Below are 19,386 nucleotides of genomic sequence, written 5' to 3'. Positions count from 1 at the left end.
ATCCTATCCTAGGTATTCCATTACGTGGATCCTAAATGGTATGTAATATAATATATTCCCTATATACAGGTATAGGATCTTAATTTGACCTCTCTCTACCTCAGTTTGCTCCTCAATTCATGCACCTTGGTTGGAAAGCGAGGTAGCAGCAGTGATCCATTCTCTCCTTTGATCGCACTGTTGCAGGATAACTTTCCTGCAATTCAGGGAATGTAAAACTTGTAGTGTGTTTGAGGTTAAAAAAGCCTTGTTTGACATTTTTCGGGGGACCTTCAGTGAAACGTGGCTCATTTAGCGAACATCGCTAGAATATGTTGATTATTAAAGACACATAGGGAATTGTTTTAATTAAATAAAAAATATTATTAATAGCTGGTCATTTGAAAAGAACACACACCTTGACTAATATGTAACCTATTTAAATATATTACAGGTCTGGACATCAATGACAGAACGAATGGGAATCAAAACAAATCGTTATGGCCGGTGAGAGAGCGCAACATTCTCTCTCTGTCCACTGCAGATGTAGGCTACACAAACCAACCAGACTGCGAGACAGACAGACAGACACCCCTGCACTGTTTCCATGACATGCCCAATTCGAGTCTGGGTGACGTCTCTCCGTTAGTGATGTGACGTCGCGGGGCGCTAGATGTAGTGGTTTCTAGCTGCATCTTGTTGACGGTCGGTATTACAGAGGAGAACCGAGAGAAGAGGAGCCGAAACGACCTCATTCAGGCAAGTCTTTTTAATCGGGTTTCGGTACGTGCTTATTTGCTTCTATGTACATGATGAAATGGGTAATGTTATGTATCGGGTGGTGAATTATTTGACGGTTTACCGAAATGGAGGCATGCTTTGAGGGTTTAACAAGCGTTCGCTAATTGTTAACTAGCCTAGGCTAGTTTGCTATGGCTTCACACAGCGCTGGGTGTGTAACAGTAGTGGCTATGCTAACCTAACCTGGCTAATCCGTTTGCCCAGCTCGGATATAACGTACATTTTTGTAGCTAAAGCAATGCTAATTCGAGCTATCGAATTGTCTTTCTCTGTTTTCTGTTACGCGGTCCTCAGATGTGTTGCCATAATAATTGTAACGTTATTGGTTTCCTTACATTTGATACTCAATATATTCGCTTTTTTATGTTTTATTTCCTTAAAGACAAGTATTTATCGATGTTCGAGGTGTAAAATACACCACACAGCCGCCTTTGCCAGCTAATTCTCATGTCGGCTCAACTTGCTGCTACAAGCCGGGTATTTGGTTCTACGTTCAGCTAATGTTAGCTGGCAATTGTAGGTAGCTAACTAGGTCGATAGACAGTCTAGTCGCAGACGGTAGTTTAGCCAGTGAACGTCATTATCAGTGCTGTCTGCATACCAGTGCCATCGTGGCGAGCCAGAGGGAAGGGGGCGGGTGGAATGGAACCGAGCGCAAGCTGTGCGCGGTGTCCTTGCTAACTACGAAGAAGGGGGTGACACTCCGCGAGATGGAGAAAAAAAAACAGCAATCAACGATATTTTTTTGAGAAATAGTTAGTTTTGTTCGAATATTAATATTGTCTAAAAACCTTTCTTAGCCGAAACTATATTATTTCGTTGCGTGGGAAAAATGTCCGTTTTGGTTGTAAATCCACGCAGGAATCACGGGTGGTGAAGCTTGCATCGCCGCATACCTCCTTGCATTGGTAGTAATGTAATTATTACCATACTGCGACCAAAGCCTGCTCTGTGGTCCAACTTTTTGTACCCCGATAGTGCTAGCTTTGGTGGAAAGATCTGGCGGCGGTGTACTTACTTGTTCTGGTATAATCTAGCTAACGCGTTAGTGTTGTCGCTGTAGTCCGCACACAGCTACATTTGAACAGCCTAAACGCATGTACAGTCTCTTCAGTTGTTATATATATATATATACACACATTTAACCCCATTTTGTATTTGGCAGCCGATTTTAAGTGGATGATATTACAGTATAAAATACATTGGTCACCCACAAGCATAATACGATTGTAGCTTTATTGGAGGGTGGTTGTTTACACCGCCCAATGTTCAGGGTTTCCAGTGAAATGTTGTAGCCACATATATATGTCAATTTTCCTAAAATTGGATTACAATACAATTTCCTGTTAATAAATCCGTCGTTTATAGATGTAGCTAGGTATGAACAGGGTTATTATTTGAATTGATGCAGTGTAAATGCAGCTAGATTCCGGGGCATAGGGAAAATGCCTCGTTCAACATCCATTCCATGTCACGCTGTGCATTTCGATAACAATTGAACCGGTTGAATGAGAGCCTTTATACTCCTTTATCAATTGTTTTCACATAGTTGATGGGGTCAGCGTGGGGTTACCAGCAGAGCAGACGTTGGCTTGAGGACAGCAAGCAGGACAACTGGTGGGGTTGGGGAGGCTGGCTATTTGGTCAATTTAGAGCCATTTGGGCAAATTGTTAATTTGATTACCTAGGCTACACCAAGTGTGAACTTTTTTGTCACAGTATCTAGTGACCGAAAGAAGGCCAGAGAGAATTGCTAGATTCTAGTTGTTGGTTGTCTGGCCACCTGGTTGGTTTTACTTGACAAAACTAGCACTTTCTGTTGGCAATGAAATGGTGTGGTGGGTGAAAACTTGTCATTGCCCCATGGGGTTCAATGACAAGGGCTGAATGGGCAGATGTTTGGGTGGTGAGATATGTTAATAGCCATTTGGCCCCCAATGGGTCTATTGAGCCACTCAACCCCCAACCAGGATAGCCTCCATAAAACATGTAAACACCTTCAACGTTATTTTATGCTCAGAGAAAAAGGCATCTGATGGGATGGTCTTCTACTTAGACAAATCATTTTAGATGACATGAAAAAGGCTACATGCAGGCTAAACATAGTTTGAGTTTTACTAGGGAGGGAAAAAATGTAAATGTTCACCCTTCGGTTTGTGTTAACTCCTGAACCATTCCACTCCCCCACTGCCCCACCTCTCGTCCCCTACAGGAAGCAGACATACAGACAACAATCTGAACAGAAACACAGCAGTCTCCACCATGTACCTTTCTGAACACCAGAAGATCTGGAACATTTGACACGAGAATAAAACAAACTAACAAAACCCACATTAACTCAAAGGGTTCTATAAATCCAAGTGAAGCTGGTAGTGGAACGAAACGGACCTCTATCAACGCCGACATGGCCAGTACTCAGACGAGTCTGAAAACCTCATTCAAAGATCTGACCTCGTTCAAGGGCAACATGAAGCGGCTGTACCGAGAGAGGCTAGAGGACGTGCCCATCAAGAAGAGGCTGATGGCTGAGATGAACCTGAAGCGACGCAGCCTAGACACCCTGCCCCAGACCCCCAAGGTGAAGAGGGAGTCTGGGGAGGAGCACACCCAGCCCCGGGAGGCAGATAGAGGCATGGATAGATCCATAGAGATGGACAGTAGAGGGGAGCTCCAGGTATGTGGAGCCAAGGCTCTGGATCTCAGTCCTGGGCTGAAACACACACTGGCTGCCTTCACCCTCAGCAGCCAAAGCTCTCTGGGGGGCCCAGCAGCCTTCTCCGCCCGCTCCGGCCACGAAGCCTCCCCCGAGGTCAGCCCTGATTCCTGCTCCAGCATGGCCCCTCTCCCCTCCCCACCAGTCCTAGGAGGTGGACCCCTCTTGGTGCCCAGCGACAGCTCCACAGAGTTAAGCCACTCCCTTCTAGAGGGTGAATCCATCTCCTGCTTTGCTGTCGGTGGGGAGAAACGCCTCTGCCTCCCCCAGGTGCTCAACTCGGTGCTCCGCGACTTCTCCTTGCAGCAGATCAACGCAGTGTGCGACGAGCTCTACGTGTACTGCTCGCGCTGTGACGGTGAGCAGCTCCACATCCTCAAGGTGCTGGGTATTTTACCGTTCAACGCCCCGTCTTGCGGCCTCATCACCCTTACCGACGCCCAGCGCCTCTGCAACGCCTTGCTCCGCCCGGGGGCTGCCCTGCCCTCTGACCCCAGCACCAAGCGGCCCGGCCAGGGGCTCCTAAAGGAGACAGAGTCTAGCTTCCAGGTGGAGCACCAGTGTCTAGGGAAATGCCAGGGTCTGTTTGTACCCCAGTTCTACACACAGCCCGAGGCGCCCTGTGTTCAGTGCGTGGAGTGCCAGCTGATTTTTTCACCGCAGAAGTTTGTGATGCACTCACACAAGTCCCCGGACAAGAGGACCTGCCACTGGGGCTTTGACTCGGCCAAGTGGCCGTGCTACCTGCAGCTGGGGAGGAAGTATCTGGGAACGCCTGAGGAGCCGCAGCTCAAACTTCTGCTAGAGGACATGAAGGACAAGTTCCACTACAACAGGACCACTGACAAAGTAAGCACTGATTTTCTTATTTTGTGTGTGTGTGTGTGTGTGTGTGTGTGTGTGTGTGTGTGTGTGTGTGTGTGTGTGTGTGTGTGTGTGTGTGTGTGTGTGTGTGTGTGTGTGTGTGTGTGTGTGTGTGTGTGTGTGTGTGTGTGTGTGTGTGTGTGTGTGTGTGTGTGTCAGACTTTTTATTTTGTCAGTTCGTTTGGTTGCACTGTCGATACAACTACCAATAAATGATATCTATTGAGTCTCTAGAAGCCAGCCCCAACTATGGGTTTCATTAGGTGTGTGTATAAGACAGGGGACTGGTGTCATCCCTCCTGCTGGCTGTAGTGTAGTAGATCCGAGCATTTTGCTGCACCTGCGATAACATATGTAAATTCGTGTACGTGATCAATAAACTGATTTTGAGGAGGGGCGGACAGGATGACCACTGACCAGCTGGTTTCTCGCTCTCTCGGTTGGTCCCAGTGTGTGTGTGTGTGTGTCACGGGGAAGGGCATCATTTGTCTTCCAGGTCAGCTGGAGGTCACTAGAACCATCACTAGACAATAGGCCACAACACTAACTGAACTAGTGGACTCTTTCACAGACCTCTGGGCTTGAATGGATGGGCTGACAATTTACATCCATTGCATCCACCCCGCTACACCCTTCCATATTTAAATTACTTTTAAAGTATTTTGAAGTAATTTAGTTAATTGATACTTTTAGGGATGGTTTAAAATATATATATAAAAAAATATATATATATATTTGACCGATATCTGATATTTTCCTTGCCAAAAAACGATACCGATACCCAATATTAATTTTTTTAGCTGCCTTTTTAAGCTGCTAAAAGGCAGCTAGTACAGTTAAATAGTTAACACACACACATGAACGCAGCGGTCTAAGGCACTGCATCTCAGTGCAAGAGGCGTCACTACAGTCCCTGGTTCGAATCCAGGCTGTATCACATCCGGCTGTGATTGGGAGTCCCATAGGGCAGCGCACAATTGGCCCAGCATCGTCCGGGCCGTCATTGTAAATAAGAATTTGTTCTTAACCTTCTTGCCTAGTTAAATAAAGGTTACACACACACACCACACTGGCCAAAAAGTTATTTTGTTAGCATTTACGTATGTCCCCATTACCAGTAAAACATAATCAAACCCTATTTCTTTCACTTACTTGCTGTGCTGTTTCATTGTTCGGATGTTTCATTCTCAAGCAGGATTTCTATGGAACGCCGTTTGGGTCTTTGCATGTCAAAAAAGATACAAATAACACTATTTGACGTGTCAAATAAGCTTGTTGACCAATCAGGACCTGAATATGACTGCACGTCACATAATAATTTAATGCGTTCATACACGTTTTACATAGTTTAATCAATGTGTAATAACTATCACTCGTATTTCATATGTTACAGGGATTCATCGATACATATGCTATGATGCTGCTAAAGTTGTCTCGCACCTACAGTGCTGGTCATAAAAAAAAAGCTAGCTAGCTCATGGATGCAAACAATGTTCTTCCCCAAAAACATAGCAAAACGACATAATCTGTTTCAGTAGCTATAGTTAGCTAGCTAACTATTTAGCTAAGTGTCATCAGCTAAAATAACCCTAATTTATAAAACAGTTATTTGATTAATGGTGGTCAGACCCAATAAGGATTAGCCGCAATAGTGGACTTTGCGGTTAGCCTTCAAAATAAAAGTATGGCATAATTATATTTGTATTCATTTGCATCACTGTCAATTACATTTATTTTGAACGCAACCTACAAATTCCACTATTGTGCCTAATCCTTATTGTGGCTAGCTTCATAACAGATAACCCGGTCAGGTCGAGCCTCACTAGCCAGATGAAGCTAGCTGGCTGCTTATAACGTTAGCTTTGGGAAACCGAGTTAAGTAGCTGGCTAGCTATTTATTTTCATGAACTGAAGTTCAATTTCAATAGGCGAACAACAAGTGGCAACCTAGCTAATACTTACGCACAAGGATTCCTAAATCATTGCTAAGAATAATGAAAATGACTGCAGTTTCTAATGGTCATTGTTTTCAGGCTGGTTGTATTGGTGCTAGCTAGGTACCAAGCTAAAGCTATCTATCCCAGAAGTTGCGGTCGAACAAATTATGCTTTATTACCAACGCGGTATTGTAAACTCATTGTTCTTCGCCGGTGTTTGCTTGTTTGCAGACTTTTTTGTACAGCTTTGACAGTGCTACTGTATCTTTTTTGATACGCAAAGACCCAAACAGCGTTCCATAGTATATATGTCATGAAGATAATAGCAGCGACGCAATTACTTTGTAACTCTGGTAGGGCAACATCTGAAAAATAGCGCACTTAGTAGTGTGTACCGGTGCTCGTCCAGTCGGCGAAAGCAAACATCACCCGCGACAGAGAACAGTTGATTGTCAAGGGGATGAATTCCATTATCTTGGCTTTAATGGATTTCGCCTTTGAGTTGTCTCGCTGAAATGTTCTTACTCTTTCAAATGACTGCTCGATTTGTTGACTGCTCGATCCACACAGCAGACATTGTGGGCTAGGTTAGGAATGCTGTGTTGCACGTGTAGTGCAAAATTTAGCGTGGTGTCATTGCACGGTAGCTTTGACATCGGCGTTAAACTAGACATCGGGCCGATACCGATGTTGGCATTTTTAGCTAATATCGGCCGATTCCCATATGTTCACCGATATATCGGTGAACTCTCATAAATTTGAAAAATATCATGATATGAAATTTAGGCCATCGATTATATGCAACGCAGGACACGCTAGATAAACTAGTAATATCATCAACCATGTGTAGTTATAACTAGTGATTATGATTGATTGATTGTTTTTTATAAGATACGTTTTTTTATAAGATTGTTACGAAAACTTGAAATCGGCCCTAATTAATCGGCCATTCCGATTAATCGGTCGACCTCTAGTTGGAATATAGTGGACAGCACTTTGAATACATTGTTGTTTGACATGACATGACACGACAAATGAATAAGCCAGGAAGGAATTATTGTGACAGGGTAGTGTTGGTCAGTGTTTCCCAGGGGATCCTATATGATGTTACATTATGTTTTCCCATGTAACTATCTAGCTCTCTGGCTAACATATTCATGCTAAGCCTATTCCTTTCTGATTTAGAAGATACCGTTGTACAAACCACATGCCGATCTAGGCGTACACCAGCACTGGTATCCGGCTCTATTAGTTAGCTTATTACTGCATTGTCGGAACTAGAAGCACAAGTATTTCGCTACACTCGCATTAACATCTGCTAACCATGTGTGTGTGACAAATACAATTTGATTTGATTTGAGCTACGTTTGCTCTGACTGAATACATTTAGCTAGTGATTAGCGTTAGCGGCTAACACAATTTATTTTAGTCATGTGCTATGAAAAGACAAACTAGCTATTTGCAGACAAACAAACTAATAGTGTCATTATATAACGCTTGAAAGCAGCATCCATGTCACCAACATCTTGACCATACAGACTGCAGAGTGAACGGCAAGTGACGTGTTCGTGACTTCATGGTCGAGCAACAACATGCTCTCCTTGAGTGACGGGGCAGGGCTTGGTGTGGGAACCGGCATGCTATATCCAGGATCCTTGGTCTCTACCCTATCCTTAAACCTTAACCCTTTTAAATGTAAACTTCAATGGGGTAGGGACGTCCCAAGGATCCCAGATAGCAAGGATCAAAGCGGCATACCGGTGTGTGTGTGTATATATAGAAATAATACGATATACCGCCCTATACATTTTGTTTTTTGACTGATTACAGTTTTTCCCGGTTTTTGCTCTCAAAACCACCAATTTTGAATGTAAAACAACTACATTTTATGTTTCTAGTCCACAACAATACTTAAAACACATAAGGAGACTTTTGAGGTCTGGAAAAAAATTAATGTGGATTCTTGGGTGTAGTTACCATTTACCATGCAGGAGACCGTTGTTTGGTTAGCAATTTTTCTGTAGCGCTCATGTGATTGCAGAGTTTGCAAAACAAATGGCCACTGGATGTATGCAAATAATCATATCATACTGCCGTGTAGGCATAGGCTACTTTGTAGTTAACATTTCATTTAGGAGGTTTTCCAAAGCTGTTCCATCTCTACCAGAAGGTTATCATTAGCATCACCGCTAGCAGCTACACAAAGTGGGCATTCCTGTTCCATTTCAGAAAGTTGCAGGAAAATACGAATCACTGGTTCATTTTGTTCATATCTTATGTTTATCTTGGGCAAATTATCTTGGGGTGGCAAGTAGCCTAGTGGTTAGAGCGTTGGGCCAGTAACCCGAAACGTTGCTAGATCGAATCCCCGAGCTGACACGGTAAACATCTGTTGTTCTGACCCTGAACAAGGCAGTTAACCCACTGTTCCTAGGCCGTCATTGTAAATAAGAATTTGTTCTTCACTGACATGTCTAGTTAAATTAAGGTTAAATATAAAAATAATTTTTTTTTTATAAGTTCATTGCATTTAAGTTTATTTCATATACTTCAATAAAAAATGTTCTATTGTTGAATTATGTTTTAATGTCTTCGCAACGGGGACTAGGCTTAAGATGTTTCCGGGAAACCATCCTTTGATCTGTTTTTGTACCACCAAGCGGGAAGTGTACCGAAACAGGCAACCCAAGCCCTTGCATGGGGGAATGCCCATGTTGCATCACCACCCCCACCACCAGTGCTTTCCACTAAAGACCAAAACCCAAGGGAGGCTTCTACAGAGCAGAGGGGGTTTTGATGTTTTTTTTCTTTCAGTCATTCTTACAAAAAAGAAAGTGACAGTGGGAGAGAGAGCAGTGCACAGGCCGGGACCTATAGAAATGTCAGACACCCTGAAGAAGGCACAGGGATGCTGAAACGTTGGTGTTTTACCCGATAAATTACTGGGAGTTTATACATATATATGGAGTGTGCGACTCTCTTTTGTTTTTATAGCTGAAAACATGAAAAGCTATAGATTGGTTCCCTTCCATTGACTGGTTCACATCCATGTCTCATGTTTTCTTCTTGACCAAACCGGACTATTAAGTGCGTCCCAAATGGCACTCTATTCTCTATACAGTGCACTACTTTTGACCAGGGCCCATAAGTCTGATGAAAAGTAGTGCGCTATCTATGGAATAGGGTGCCATTTGGGACGCAGGCTCGGTTTTGTATTGTTGAGATAAACACTGACTTTAATTGGTGTTTTCTAGGCCAAGTAATTTGTCTTCACTGTAGCCGCCTGGCACATTATGGGTTAAATAAGAGACTATGGACTCGGAGCAGACAGGCTTTAGTTTCTGTGTGAGTGTGTGTGCAGACAGGTGTGAGAACACTACCTGCTGTACAGTCATTTGGCACTCCCTGTCCGCTCTGTTTGTGTCTGGCAGAAAGAGAGTGAGGTTAGAGAGAATCCCCAGCCTCTCCCTGTGTGTTTGAAGTGTGTGCGTGATTCTGCCGGAAATACTGTCTGGTGTCTAGTCTAGTGCCCAAACCACATTCCTAACCCCCTCCCCTTTTTCTCTCTCCCTCTCCTCCCTCGCTCCTCGGCTTGTCTCACTTTCGTCTGAGAGAGTCAGACAGATCGACCTGGGGCCACTCAGTCACGCAGACACGTCTCCACCGCAGAGCAGACTAATCACACACACACACACATCTACCTTATGGTGTATCATGTAGCCTACCGCTGAAGCTGTACGGTGACTGGTTAGGTAAGCCTGTCACATGCTATCCAGTCAGCGGTTCGTGCATATATTATGAGATTTTGTGATGTTTTGGTTAGTTTAGGTGTTTGGCTGTGTTTTTTTTGGTTGTTCGCTAGGGCCTGGACGATACCAGTATCGCGAGACTCGTGGCAAGGAAACAAAATACAAAGCAGATTTAACTTCTTGAATGAATCATAAATAATGTTTGAGGCATAAATATCATACCCCCCCCCAAAAATGCTAACCTCCCCTGTTATTGTAGTGGTGAGAGGTTAGCATGTCTTGGTATGGTATTTGTGCGTCTGTGACTTTCTCACTCATCATTATTCACGATTCATTCAGGACTTACCGTATTCATGGTAACATCCATATTAATGTAAACGTGTTTAGAAACATATTCTATTCTCATTTACAGTAACAGTGACTCCAAAATGACACACTGCATTATTTACCATTCATTTCTATTGGGCACAAAATCATCTGAAACACAACCAAAACAAACAGCAAATGTACCCAACACATTTGTAGAGTCACAAGCTAGATGTAGTCATTGTGTGCTCTGAATACGGGACCAAATACAAAACTTTTTCCTTCTTTAATACACATACAACTAAGCGTACAAAACATTAGGAACACCTTCGGGTTATGGTTACCCTTTGGGTTAGGATTACCAATTATCAGTCGTTCTCTAGTAATGATAGTGTCAAAGGAGATGTTGGTGAGACAACAGACAGTCACTACAACAGATGACTATAACTGGCGGCTCTTTACAGTGTTTGTGTGTTTGGCGTCTGAAACAATGATGTAATGAGCCTGCGGGGATGACAAGCAGCTTGTACTTCCCTCTCGGACAGACACGCACGCACACAGATTGATAGGGTGTCTATGTTGGGAGGCGTTTTGTCTCTGTTCTCTGATTAGAGGAAAGCAGAAATTCCCAGTGTGTGACTCCTCCTTGGCCTAGTTGGCCTGGTTGTGAAATACCTGCTAGTCTGTCTGGAGGGACACAGTGTCCTGATACACACACATTCAGATTAGGAAAAACACTTTGTGACGTACTTGTTAGGATAGTGTGTGAGGCTGGGAACGTTTACATGTCTGTCTGTGTGCCTGGGAGTTGTCCAGAAGAGCCAGCCATGTTGCCCTATACCAATCCACCCCTGTAGTTTTAGCCCTAGCACCATGTCAGCTGTGGTAGACAGACAACACTCCTGTGCGTGTCTGTGTCGGCAGGTCCTAGACGACTGCCGTACAGACAGCAGACAGCTGCTTCTCTATGCTTCCTCTATTGGCTATTTACACACCAGTGACTTCATTACCACAGACCAGACCTGCGTTCTGTCCCATGTGCTCTCTCAAGTTCTCTCTCTCTCTCTTGCTCTCTAATCAATAAGCTTTATTGGCATGGAAAGTGTTACCACATACATTGCCAAAGCAAACAGACACATGTCAATGATGGTGCGGATTGATAATAGGAAGAATTATAATACTCAATAGCAATTAACAGGACAATGCAATAAGAAATGAATGAGGACAATAATGAAATAGTGAGAAAGACACAGGTAGCAATGTTATTACTGTGGTTTGTCATTCTGCTGGTTGTCCCTACGGGTGTGTCAGGATACAGGAAGCTACATCATTTGCAACTAATATGGCAAGAAGTTTTTTTTCTTCAGATTTTGTTTAAACATCTTGGTATTTGTTTTCAATTTTGTGGGGAAGAAAAAAAGATTGCCACTAAGTCTGTGTAGTTCTCGCAGCTCTCTCTCGCTCGACCTCTGAGGGCAGGGTGGGCACAACCTGTCCACTCTGGGTAGCCAGATCTGCCTGTGATGGCCGGTTTCTATTGCCAGTCTGTGCTCATTGAATCTGTACATAGTCGATGTTTTTCTAAATTTTCTAGCGTGTATCAAATAGCATGGAAGTTTACTTCGATACATTTTCCAATAGGTGATATATTTTGCTTTGTGATAATTTGGTTGGGCCTGATTTTCTGAGTGCTGTCCTGAGGCTTTATTGGGTTGGTAGTGGTTAGTGAACTTATCTTCAGGGCCAGCTGGCTGAGGGGACTCTTCTCTATGGCACCGCATGGCTTTTGAGGGCTTTGTAATTATAGGAGTGGGGGTCACTTGTCTGTCTCTTCCAAATCGTTCTAGACTAGAGCATTCTACTCTCTGCAGAGTTCTCGAACAGATCTTTCCCACTTCGTGTCCGGAGCCCTGCCCCACCACATTATTATTATTATTATTATTTTTAAACAGTCAACGTCCCTGAGGGCCCAATTAGAAGACCGTAGCAAAATAAGCATTGAAACGAGACGATAAGTCGATGCTTACATAACTCAGCAGAAACCACTCTCTTGTTTCTGTCTCTCTTTCTCTCTACGCATGGCTCAGACATGCAAAACCCTCATGCAGCAGCATGTTATGAAGTTTCTACCCCCCCCCCCCCCTCTTATCTCCCACTATTCTCCCAGCTCTCATCTCCCACTATTCTCCCAGGGTTTGTACGGTCATGAAACGCATGGAAAAGTGATGGAATTTTAAAATTGTGTTTTCCAGGCCTGGAAGAGTTTTGTAAAATTATCAAAACCCGAAAAGTCATTTAAATTAATTTAATTTCTGTTAATATCAGTTATTTAGGCAAAGTTTAAAAATATTTTATCAATCAAATAAAAATCAACATATCAGTCAGGATCTGAATGACACTTTAGCCCGTCTGGTTGTGCGCATCACCGGCATGTGTTTGTGAGATGTGTGGGCTGTTCCTCAAGGAGAGCGAGACAGTCGGACAAGAGTGTGCAAAGCTGTCATCAAGGCAAAGGGTGGCTACTTCAAAGAATCTAAAACATATTTTGAATTGTTTAACACTTTTTTGTTGTTGTTGGTTACCACATGATTCCATATGTGTTATTTCATAGTTTTGATGTCTTCACTATTATTCTACAATGTAGACAATAGTAAAAATAAAGAAACACTTTAATGAGTAGGTGTGTCCAAACGTTGACTGGTACTGTATATCAAGGTTGGTCAACCGTCCTCCAGGAGAGCTAATGGGCGTGCAGGCTTTTATTACAGTTCCCCTCTAACAAACCACATTTTAGAAATGAGCTGCTCAACCGGACCTTCGCAAACTGTCTCTGATGTGTTTGTGTTTGAGCAGGGCTTGATCAAAAGCCTGCACACCCAGTAGCTCTCCAGCCTTAGGGTTGACCACGTGTGTGTGTTATACAGTTGACTAACAACAACGACAGGAGATGCGTCCCAGTGTTGTTACCACAATACGCTTACTTTTTTTGTAAATACATAGAGGCACTGCCAATTGTTGATCATGGAAATTTGGTTAAAAGTCCTGGAAAAGTCATGAACTTCCATCTGTCAACATGTGTATGAACCCTGCTCTCCTCTCCCTCTTCTTTCCTCCCCCTCTTCGCTCCTCTGCTCTCTTCTTCTCCTCGTTCAGGGGGAGACTAACCTCACAAGACCTCGTCTGAACGAAATGCTCCGCCTGTTTACAACCCTCATGTTCAGCCAATCACACGCTAGGGCCGGCCTCCTCCCCATGTCTCCCTCTCGCTCCCAGCCTCTCTCTCTCTCCCCCCTCCCCCGTGTGGATGTGTTAGTCTATGGATAGTTTTTAAAACGTTTTTTTATTATTTTCCCTCTGCTGTAATAACAACCTGTTCACAGTTGTGGTTGTAGATGTTTAATGAGAGTCACTACGTTATTTCTAAACAGCCCCAGCTAAGGAAATACTAATGATGTTTTTTGACTGTAACACCAGTGGTTACACTAGTGTTTACACTAGGTGTGTAACGGTTCACCAAACCCATGGTTCAGTACGTGTTGCGGTTTTTGGGTCACGTTTCGGTACAGCTGGAAAATGAAATGCCATTGACAATTTTCCGCAGTCACAATGTTTCTTGCATTGTCTGTTGAGACCGGATTGTTATAATGTGCCTCAAGTTTCCACTCTGATGCTGTGTTTGTAGCCATGTGGGCAGGTGGGAATTTACCAGATGTGAAGTTGTATGTACCAGTTGGATGCGTTCATGTGATTTTGAACTCATTGAGAAATGCCGATTGGCTAATGGACAGCAAACTGTGTCAACCATAAACTAAAAGTACAGCTATCATGCTTGTAGACGAATTATAGAGTTAAAAAAACACATTAATAGATTGCTTTTTATAAATAATGTTTTGTTGCATTTAACTGCAGAAAATGCTTTTTCCTTAGTAGGTGACAGAGGTCACCATGTGGGAGAAGTGGGTGCTCAGGTTGATAGACAAGTTTCCCACTAGTAATTACCAGTTTGAGGGCCGTTAAAATGGATTTTTCCCAGTTGTATGTGGTAAATTCCCACTTTCCACTTGGCTACGAACGCACCATGACACTGCTTTCTTCAGTGCCAGATGGGTCCTTGAAGTTGACATTTTAAAATGGTTAGGGAAGGGTTATGGTAAGGGTAGAGGTTAGGGTTCAGGGTAGGGACGATCCAGGATTGCACTGACCATGCCAGATGTGTACTTGTGACTCTCTCTTGTGACTCTGGGGTAATGTGATGGGCTAACACAACACATGGTGCATTGGCCAATTGAATAAAAACTTTGGCTTGCTTACATAGAGCGGGTACTATCTGTTTGCAGAAATGGGTGCAAGAGGGAAGTTCGTAATGTGGGTCGAGCACTTTCATGAGGTGCTGAAACCCTCTCAACCACTGAGAATGGGCGCATATCCGCCGCTATAAACCAAAGACTGTAAAACTATAAAGCGCCTACGTATCACCCTTTTTAATTTCTTTGACCCGGTCAGAATCGGCTGCCAAGTGCTGCTTGAATGCAGAAGGGAGACCGTTGTTTTTTTGCGTTTATGTCTTTCTCTGGTATACTGGGGTGGGGGGGTGTCAGCGTAAATATGTCAACATATTGGAGGTGTTGGCAGCTGCATAGGCTATTCTCATTGAGCGTGGCGACATGTTGTTAACATTTTATCCACAACTCTGTCCGTCATCGTTTTAATCTACTGGGAAGCCAACATTTTTCCAAACTGTTGATTTTAAATGCTGATTTGAGAATCCTCCTGGTTTATCAACCCCACCACTCACCATCGTACAGAACTAGTTCCCGGCTGCGCCTCACAAAAGGACAGTTTGAAATGTGCCAATTAAGATGATAGTTTTGCATACGACGTGCGCATAGGCTCTAGTTTTAAAGGAATAACCTGAAATGTTTTTCAGCTCAGATTTACTCGAGGCATTTAGGCCTACAACGCAGCAGAGGCATAGCCTGTTACCTAGTGTTTTTTTAATATTGTAAATATATATATTTTTGTATTCGTTCAGGTTCACGGTCTGAATGGTACGTGTACCGTTACACCCCTAGTATACACCCTTGTGTTATACTAGGGAAATTGTGTTTCGATAGCTCTTGGGTAATACACTGAGGTAAATCCTGTATGGAAATGCGCCGTAGAATTACTAGGGAAACTTCACTTCCCTCCATAGAGCTATGCTCCTGCCCTGTTGTTTCTGGCAGGGGGAGGGGGAAGGGGTTCTCTAACTGCAGCTTGCTTCATACGCACTCCAGCCCAGAGCCAACCAGCCAGCCAGGCAGTCAGGCAGCAGACTAAACACACACAAACACGCCTGTTCCCTTGTCTCACTACCTAAAGTCGACAGATAGACAGAGCTGGCTCCAACAACATAAAGGAAGGCGGGCGGATGGAGAGGAGAACATGGAGATGAGGTTGTTAGCATGGAACCAGGGTTGTGTCCCAAATGGCACCCTATTTTCTATATACAGCCTTGTATGAGCACCGATCAAAAAGTAGTGCACTATATATTTGTAAGTCGCTCTGGATAAGAGCGTCTGCTAAATGACTTAAATGTAAATGTAAATGTAGAGAATAGGGTGCCATTTTAGAATGCAGACCAGAATAATAATGTGTAGCTCGTGCTAGTAGTACATAAATGAATTGACCAATGAGAAGATTAACTGCGTCTAGTCTCCCAGAGCATCCAGAGGGACACACACACACACACACACACACACACACACACACACACACACACACACACACACACACACACACACACACACACACACACACACACACACACACACACACACACACAGGAACATATTGAAACTGCACATACTCTAGTCTCTGTACATCTCTTTTCTCCGTCCTTCTCTCCTTCCACCATCTATCTCTCCATTATACATGATGCAAACATGGGAAGAGGGAAAAGACCATATTCCATTAAAGGAATCCTCTTCGCTCCACTTTACTACTCCTATGTCTGCAGCAGGTTCTGTAATGGCTGTCATTTCCACGGGGAAGCGATGATGTGCATCCTAAATAAATTATGCTTTTTATAGTGCACTACTTTTGACCAGTGCCCATTAGGGTCTGGTCAAAAGTAGTGCACTATGAAGGGAATAGGGTCAGGGTCTGGTCAAAAGTAGTGCACTATGAAGGGAATAGGGTCAGGGTCTAAAATTAACACCCGCCACCTGCCAAATGTCGGTAGATTTTGGAATTGGCAGGTAATATGTATATTTCTCCAGCCACGTTGGTGGGTGGTCAGGGCTCCACGGCGCACACATTTCACTCGCAGTCAAGTATGAGCACAATTCTAGCGAAATGAATGAAGCAGTAGCTGTTTTCAAAGTGTTTCTGTCGTTTTGTTTCGTCGCTGGTAGCTAATCACACAGAGCTATTAATCCAATAATACAGTTGAAGTCGGAAGTTTACATACACTTAGGTTGGAGTCATTAAAACTCGTTTTTCAACCACTCCACACATTTCTTGTTAACAAACTATAGTTTTGGCAAGTCGGTTAGGACTTCTACTTTGTGCATGCCACATGTAATTTTCCCAACAATTGTTTACAGACAGATTATTTCACTTATAATTCACTGTATCGCAATTCCAGTGGGTCAGAAGTTAACATACACTAAGTTGACTGTGCCTTTAAACATCTTGGAAAATTGTCATGGCTTTAGAAGCTTCTGATAGGCTAATTGACATAATTGGAGTCAATTGGAGGTGTACCTGTGGATGTATTTCAAGGCCTACTTTAAAAAATCAAAAGAAATCAGCCTACAAAATTGTAGACCTCCACAAGTCTGGTTCATCCTTGGGAGCAATTTCCCAACGCCTGAAGGTACCACATTCATCTGTACAAACAATCGTACGCAAGTATAAACACCATGGGACCATGCAGCCGTCATACCGCTCAGGAAGGAGATGGGTTCTGTCTCCTAGAGATGAACGTACTTTGTTGCGAAAAGTGCAAATCAATTCCAGAACAACAGCAAAGGACCTTGTGAAGATGCTGGAGGAAACGGGTACAAAATTATTTATATCCACAGTAAAACGAGTCCTATATTGACATAACTTGAAAGGCCGTTCAGCAAGGAAGAAGCCACTGCTCCAAAACCGCCATAAAAAAGCCAGACTACAGTTTGCAACTGCACATGGGGACAAGATCGTACTTTTTGGAGAAATATCCTCTGGTCTGATGAATCAAAAATATAACTGTTTGGCCATAATGACCATTGTTGTGTTTAGAGGGAAAAGGGGGAGGCTTGCAAGCCGAAGAACACCATCCCAACCGGGAAGCACGGGGGTGGCATCATCATGTTGTGGGGGTGCTTTGCTGCAGAAGGGACTGGTGCACTTCACAAAATAGATGGCGTCATGAGGGAGGAAAATGATGTGGATATATTGAAGCAACATCTCAAGACATCAGTCAGGAAGTTAAAGCTTGGTCGCAAATGGGTCTTCCAAATGGACAATGACCCCAAGCATACTTCCAAAGTTGTGGCAAAATGGCTTAAGGACAACAAAGTCAAGGTATTGGAGTGGCCATCACAACGCCATGATCTCAATCCCATAGAAAATTTGTGGGCAGAACTGAAAACGCGTGTGTGAGCAAGGAGGCCTACAAACCTGACTCAGTTACACCAGCTCTGTCAGAAGGAAAGGGCCAGAATTCACCCAACGTATTGTGGGAAGCTTGTGGAAGGCATCCTGAAACGTTTGACCCAAGTTAAACATTTTAATGGCAATGCTACCAAATACTAATTGAGTGTATGTAAACTTCTGACCCACTGGGAATGTGATGAAAGAAATAAAAGCTGAAATAAATGATTCTCTCTATTATTATTCTGACATTTCACATTCTTAAAATAAAGTGGTGATCCTAACTGACCTAAGACAGAGAATTTTTACTAGGATTAAATATCAGGAATTGTGAAAAACTGAGTTTAAATGCATTTGGCTAATGTGTATGTAAACTTCCGACTTCAAATGTATATATCCCGCACAGCCACACTGCCTGGCTGGGGAGCTGTGCGCACTGTGATTCGGCTTAAGATTCATTTTTAGAAGTGCTGTTCCCAGGCATGAAAGTTAGTGTAATTTTCTCCAATGTTTGAGTTTGCTTCAACTGCTAGCAAAGATTGGCTACTGGTCAGATTCTCTACCTCAAAGGCACACGGTCACTGAAAGACTTGAGGGCTTGAGTGTCCTGCCCTCGTTGCCACGGTAACCTCCCGCCCTTAAAGTGGCAGCTGAGTTTTTTTTGTCTGGTCAGTGATACTCAGGTTACAAAAAAAAGGAAATAAAATGCATCAATATACCACATCACTTCGTACTAGTAATACATGTATTGTTTAACAAACATTACAAAGCATGCTCATCCCTTGTATGTAAAACAAAAAAGTGTAATTATTACAAAATATTTTGGCTGGTAAAAAATTTGAGTGGCTGGTTTTCTTTTTTTGTCGTCTACCTGCCACAGTGGCTGGTGGACGAACAAGTTTGTTTTAGGCTCTGAATAGGGTGCTATGTGGGACACACCCATGGTGGTGGTGTTGTGTGATTATGTATTCACACTCTGTGTGTGTGTGTAATGGCGTGTGTTAATGGTATGTGTGCTGGTTGCTGGTTGCTCTCATGTCCTTTTTGTTTTAATGAAAGCAAGTTTGTCCTCATTTTGGTTGGTAGCTCCCATGTCAACATGGCTGCCAATGTGTTTGAAGCTTGCTAGTTACAGTAGCAACAGTCTCGCATTACCTTACTACAAAGTCTCGTTCATCACTATGGCTTATTGAGGAAAAAACACGAGGAAGCCTGGAAGCAGAGGCGATAGAGGCTGAGGATCTTCTTGCGCGCTAGCTGCACTTACACCGTGTCCTCTCTTGTCATTAGGAACCTCAGGAGAATCTCCTCCGCCAACCTTTTGTGCTCCCAGAATAGAGCTGTTTTCCCTCCTTACCCAACTGGGTGCTGACAGTCAGGCCTCTAGTCGCGAGGTAGCTGAGGAAACACCGCCTTT

At 43.4% G+C, this 19,386-nt stretch overlaps 1 protein-coding gene across 2 annotated transcripts in view; it reads left to right on the top strand.

Annotated features, from left to right (window-relative positions):
* Window positions 1-581: 581 nt before the first annotated feature.
* Window positions 582-19,386, top strand: part of skila (SKI-like proto-oncogene a) — a 33,732-nt gene continuing 14,927 nt past the window's right edge. For both annotated transcript variants that reach the window (XM_071377534.1, XM_071377533.1), the window contains exons 1-2: window positions 582-738; window positions 2,993-4,342. In XM_071377534.1, coding sequence (XP_071233635.1) covers window positions 3,185-4,342 — 1,158 coding nt within the window. In that variant the 5' untranslated portion in view covers window positions 582-738; window positions 2,993-3,184. The remainder of the gene's footprint in view (window positions 739-2,992; window positions 4,343-19,386) is intronic.

This window comes from Salvelinus alpinus, chromosome 30 (genome assembly GCF_045679555.1).
Source record: "Salvelinus alpinus chromosome 30, SLU_Salpinus.1, whole genome shotgun sequence".
Lineage (NCBI taxonomy): Eukaryota > Metazoa > Chordata > Actinopteri > Salmoniformes > Salmonidae > Salvelinus > Salvelinus alpinus.
This window is presented reverse-complemented; position numbering and strand designations above follow the sequence as displayed.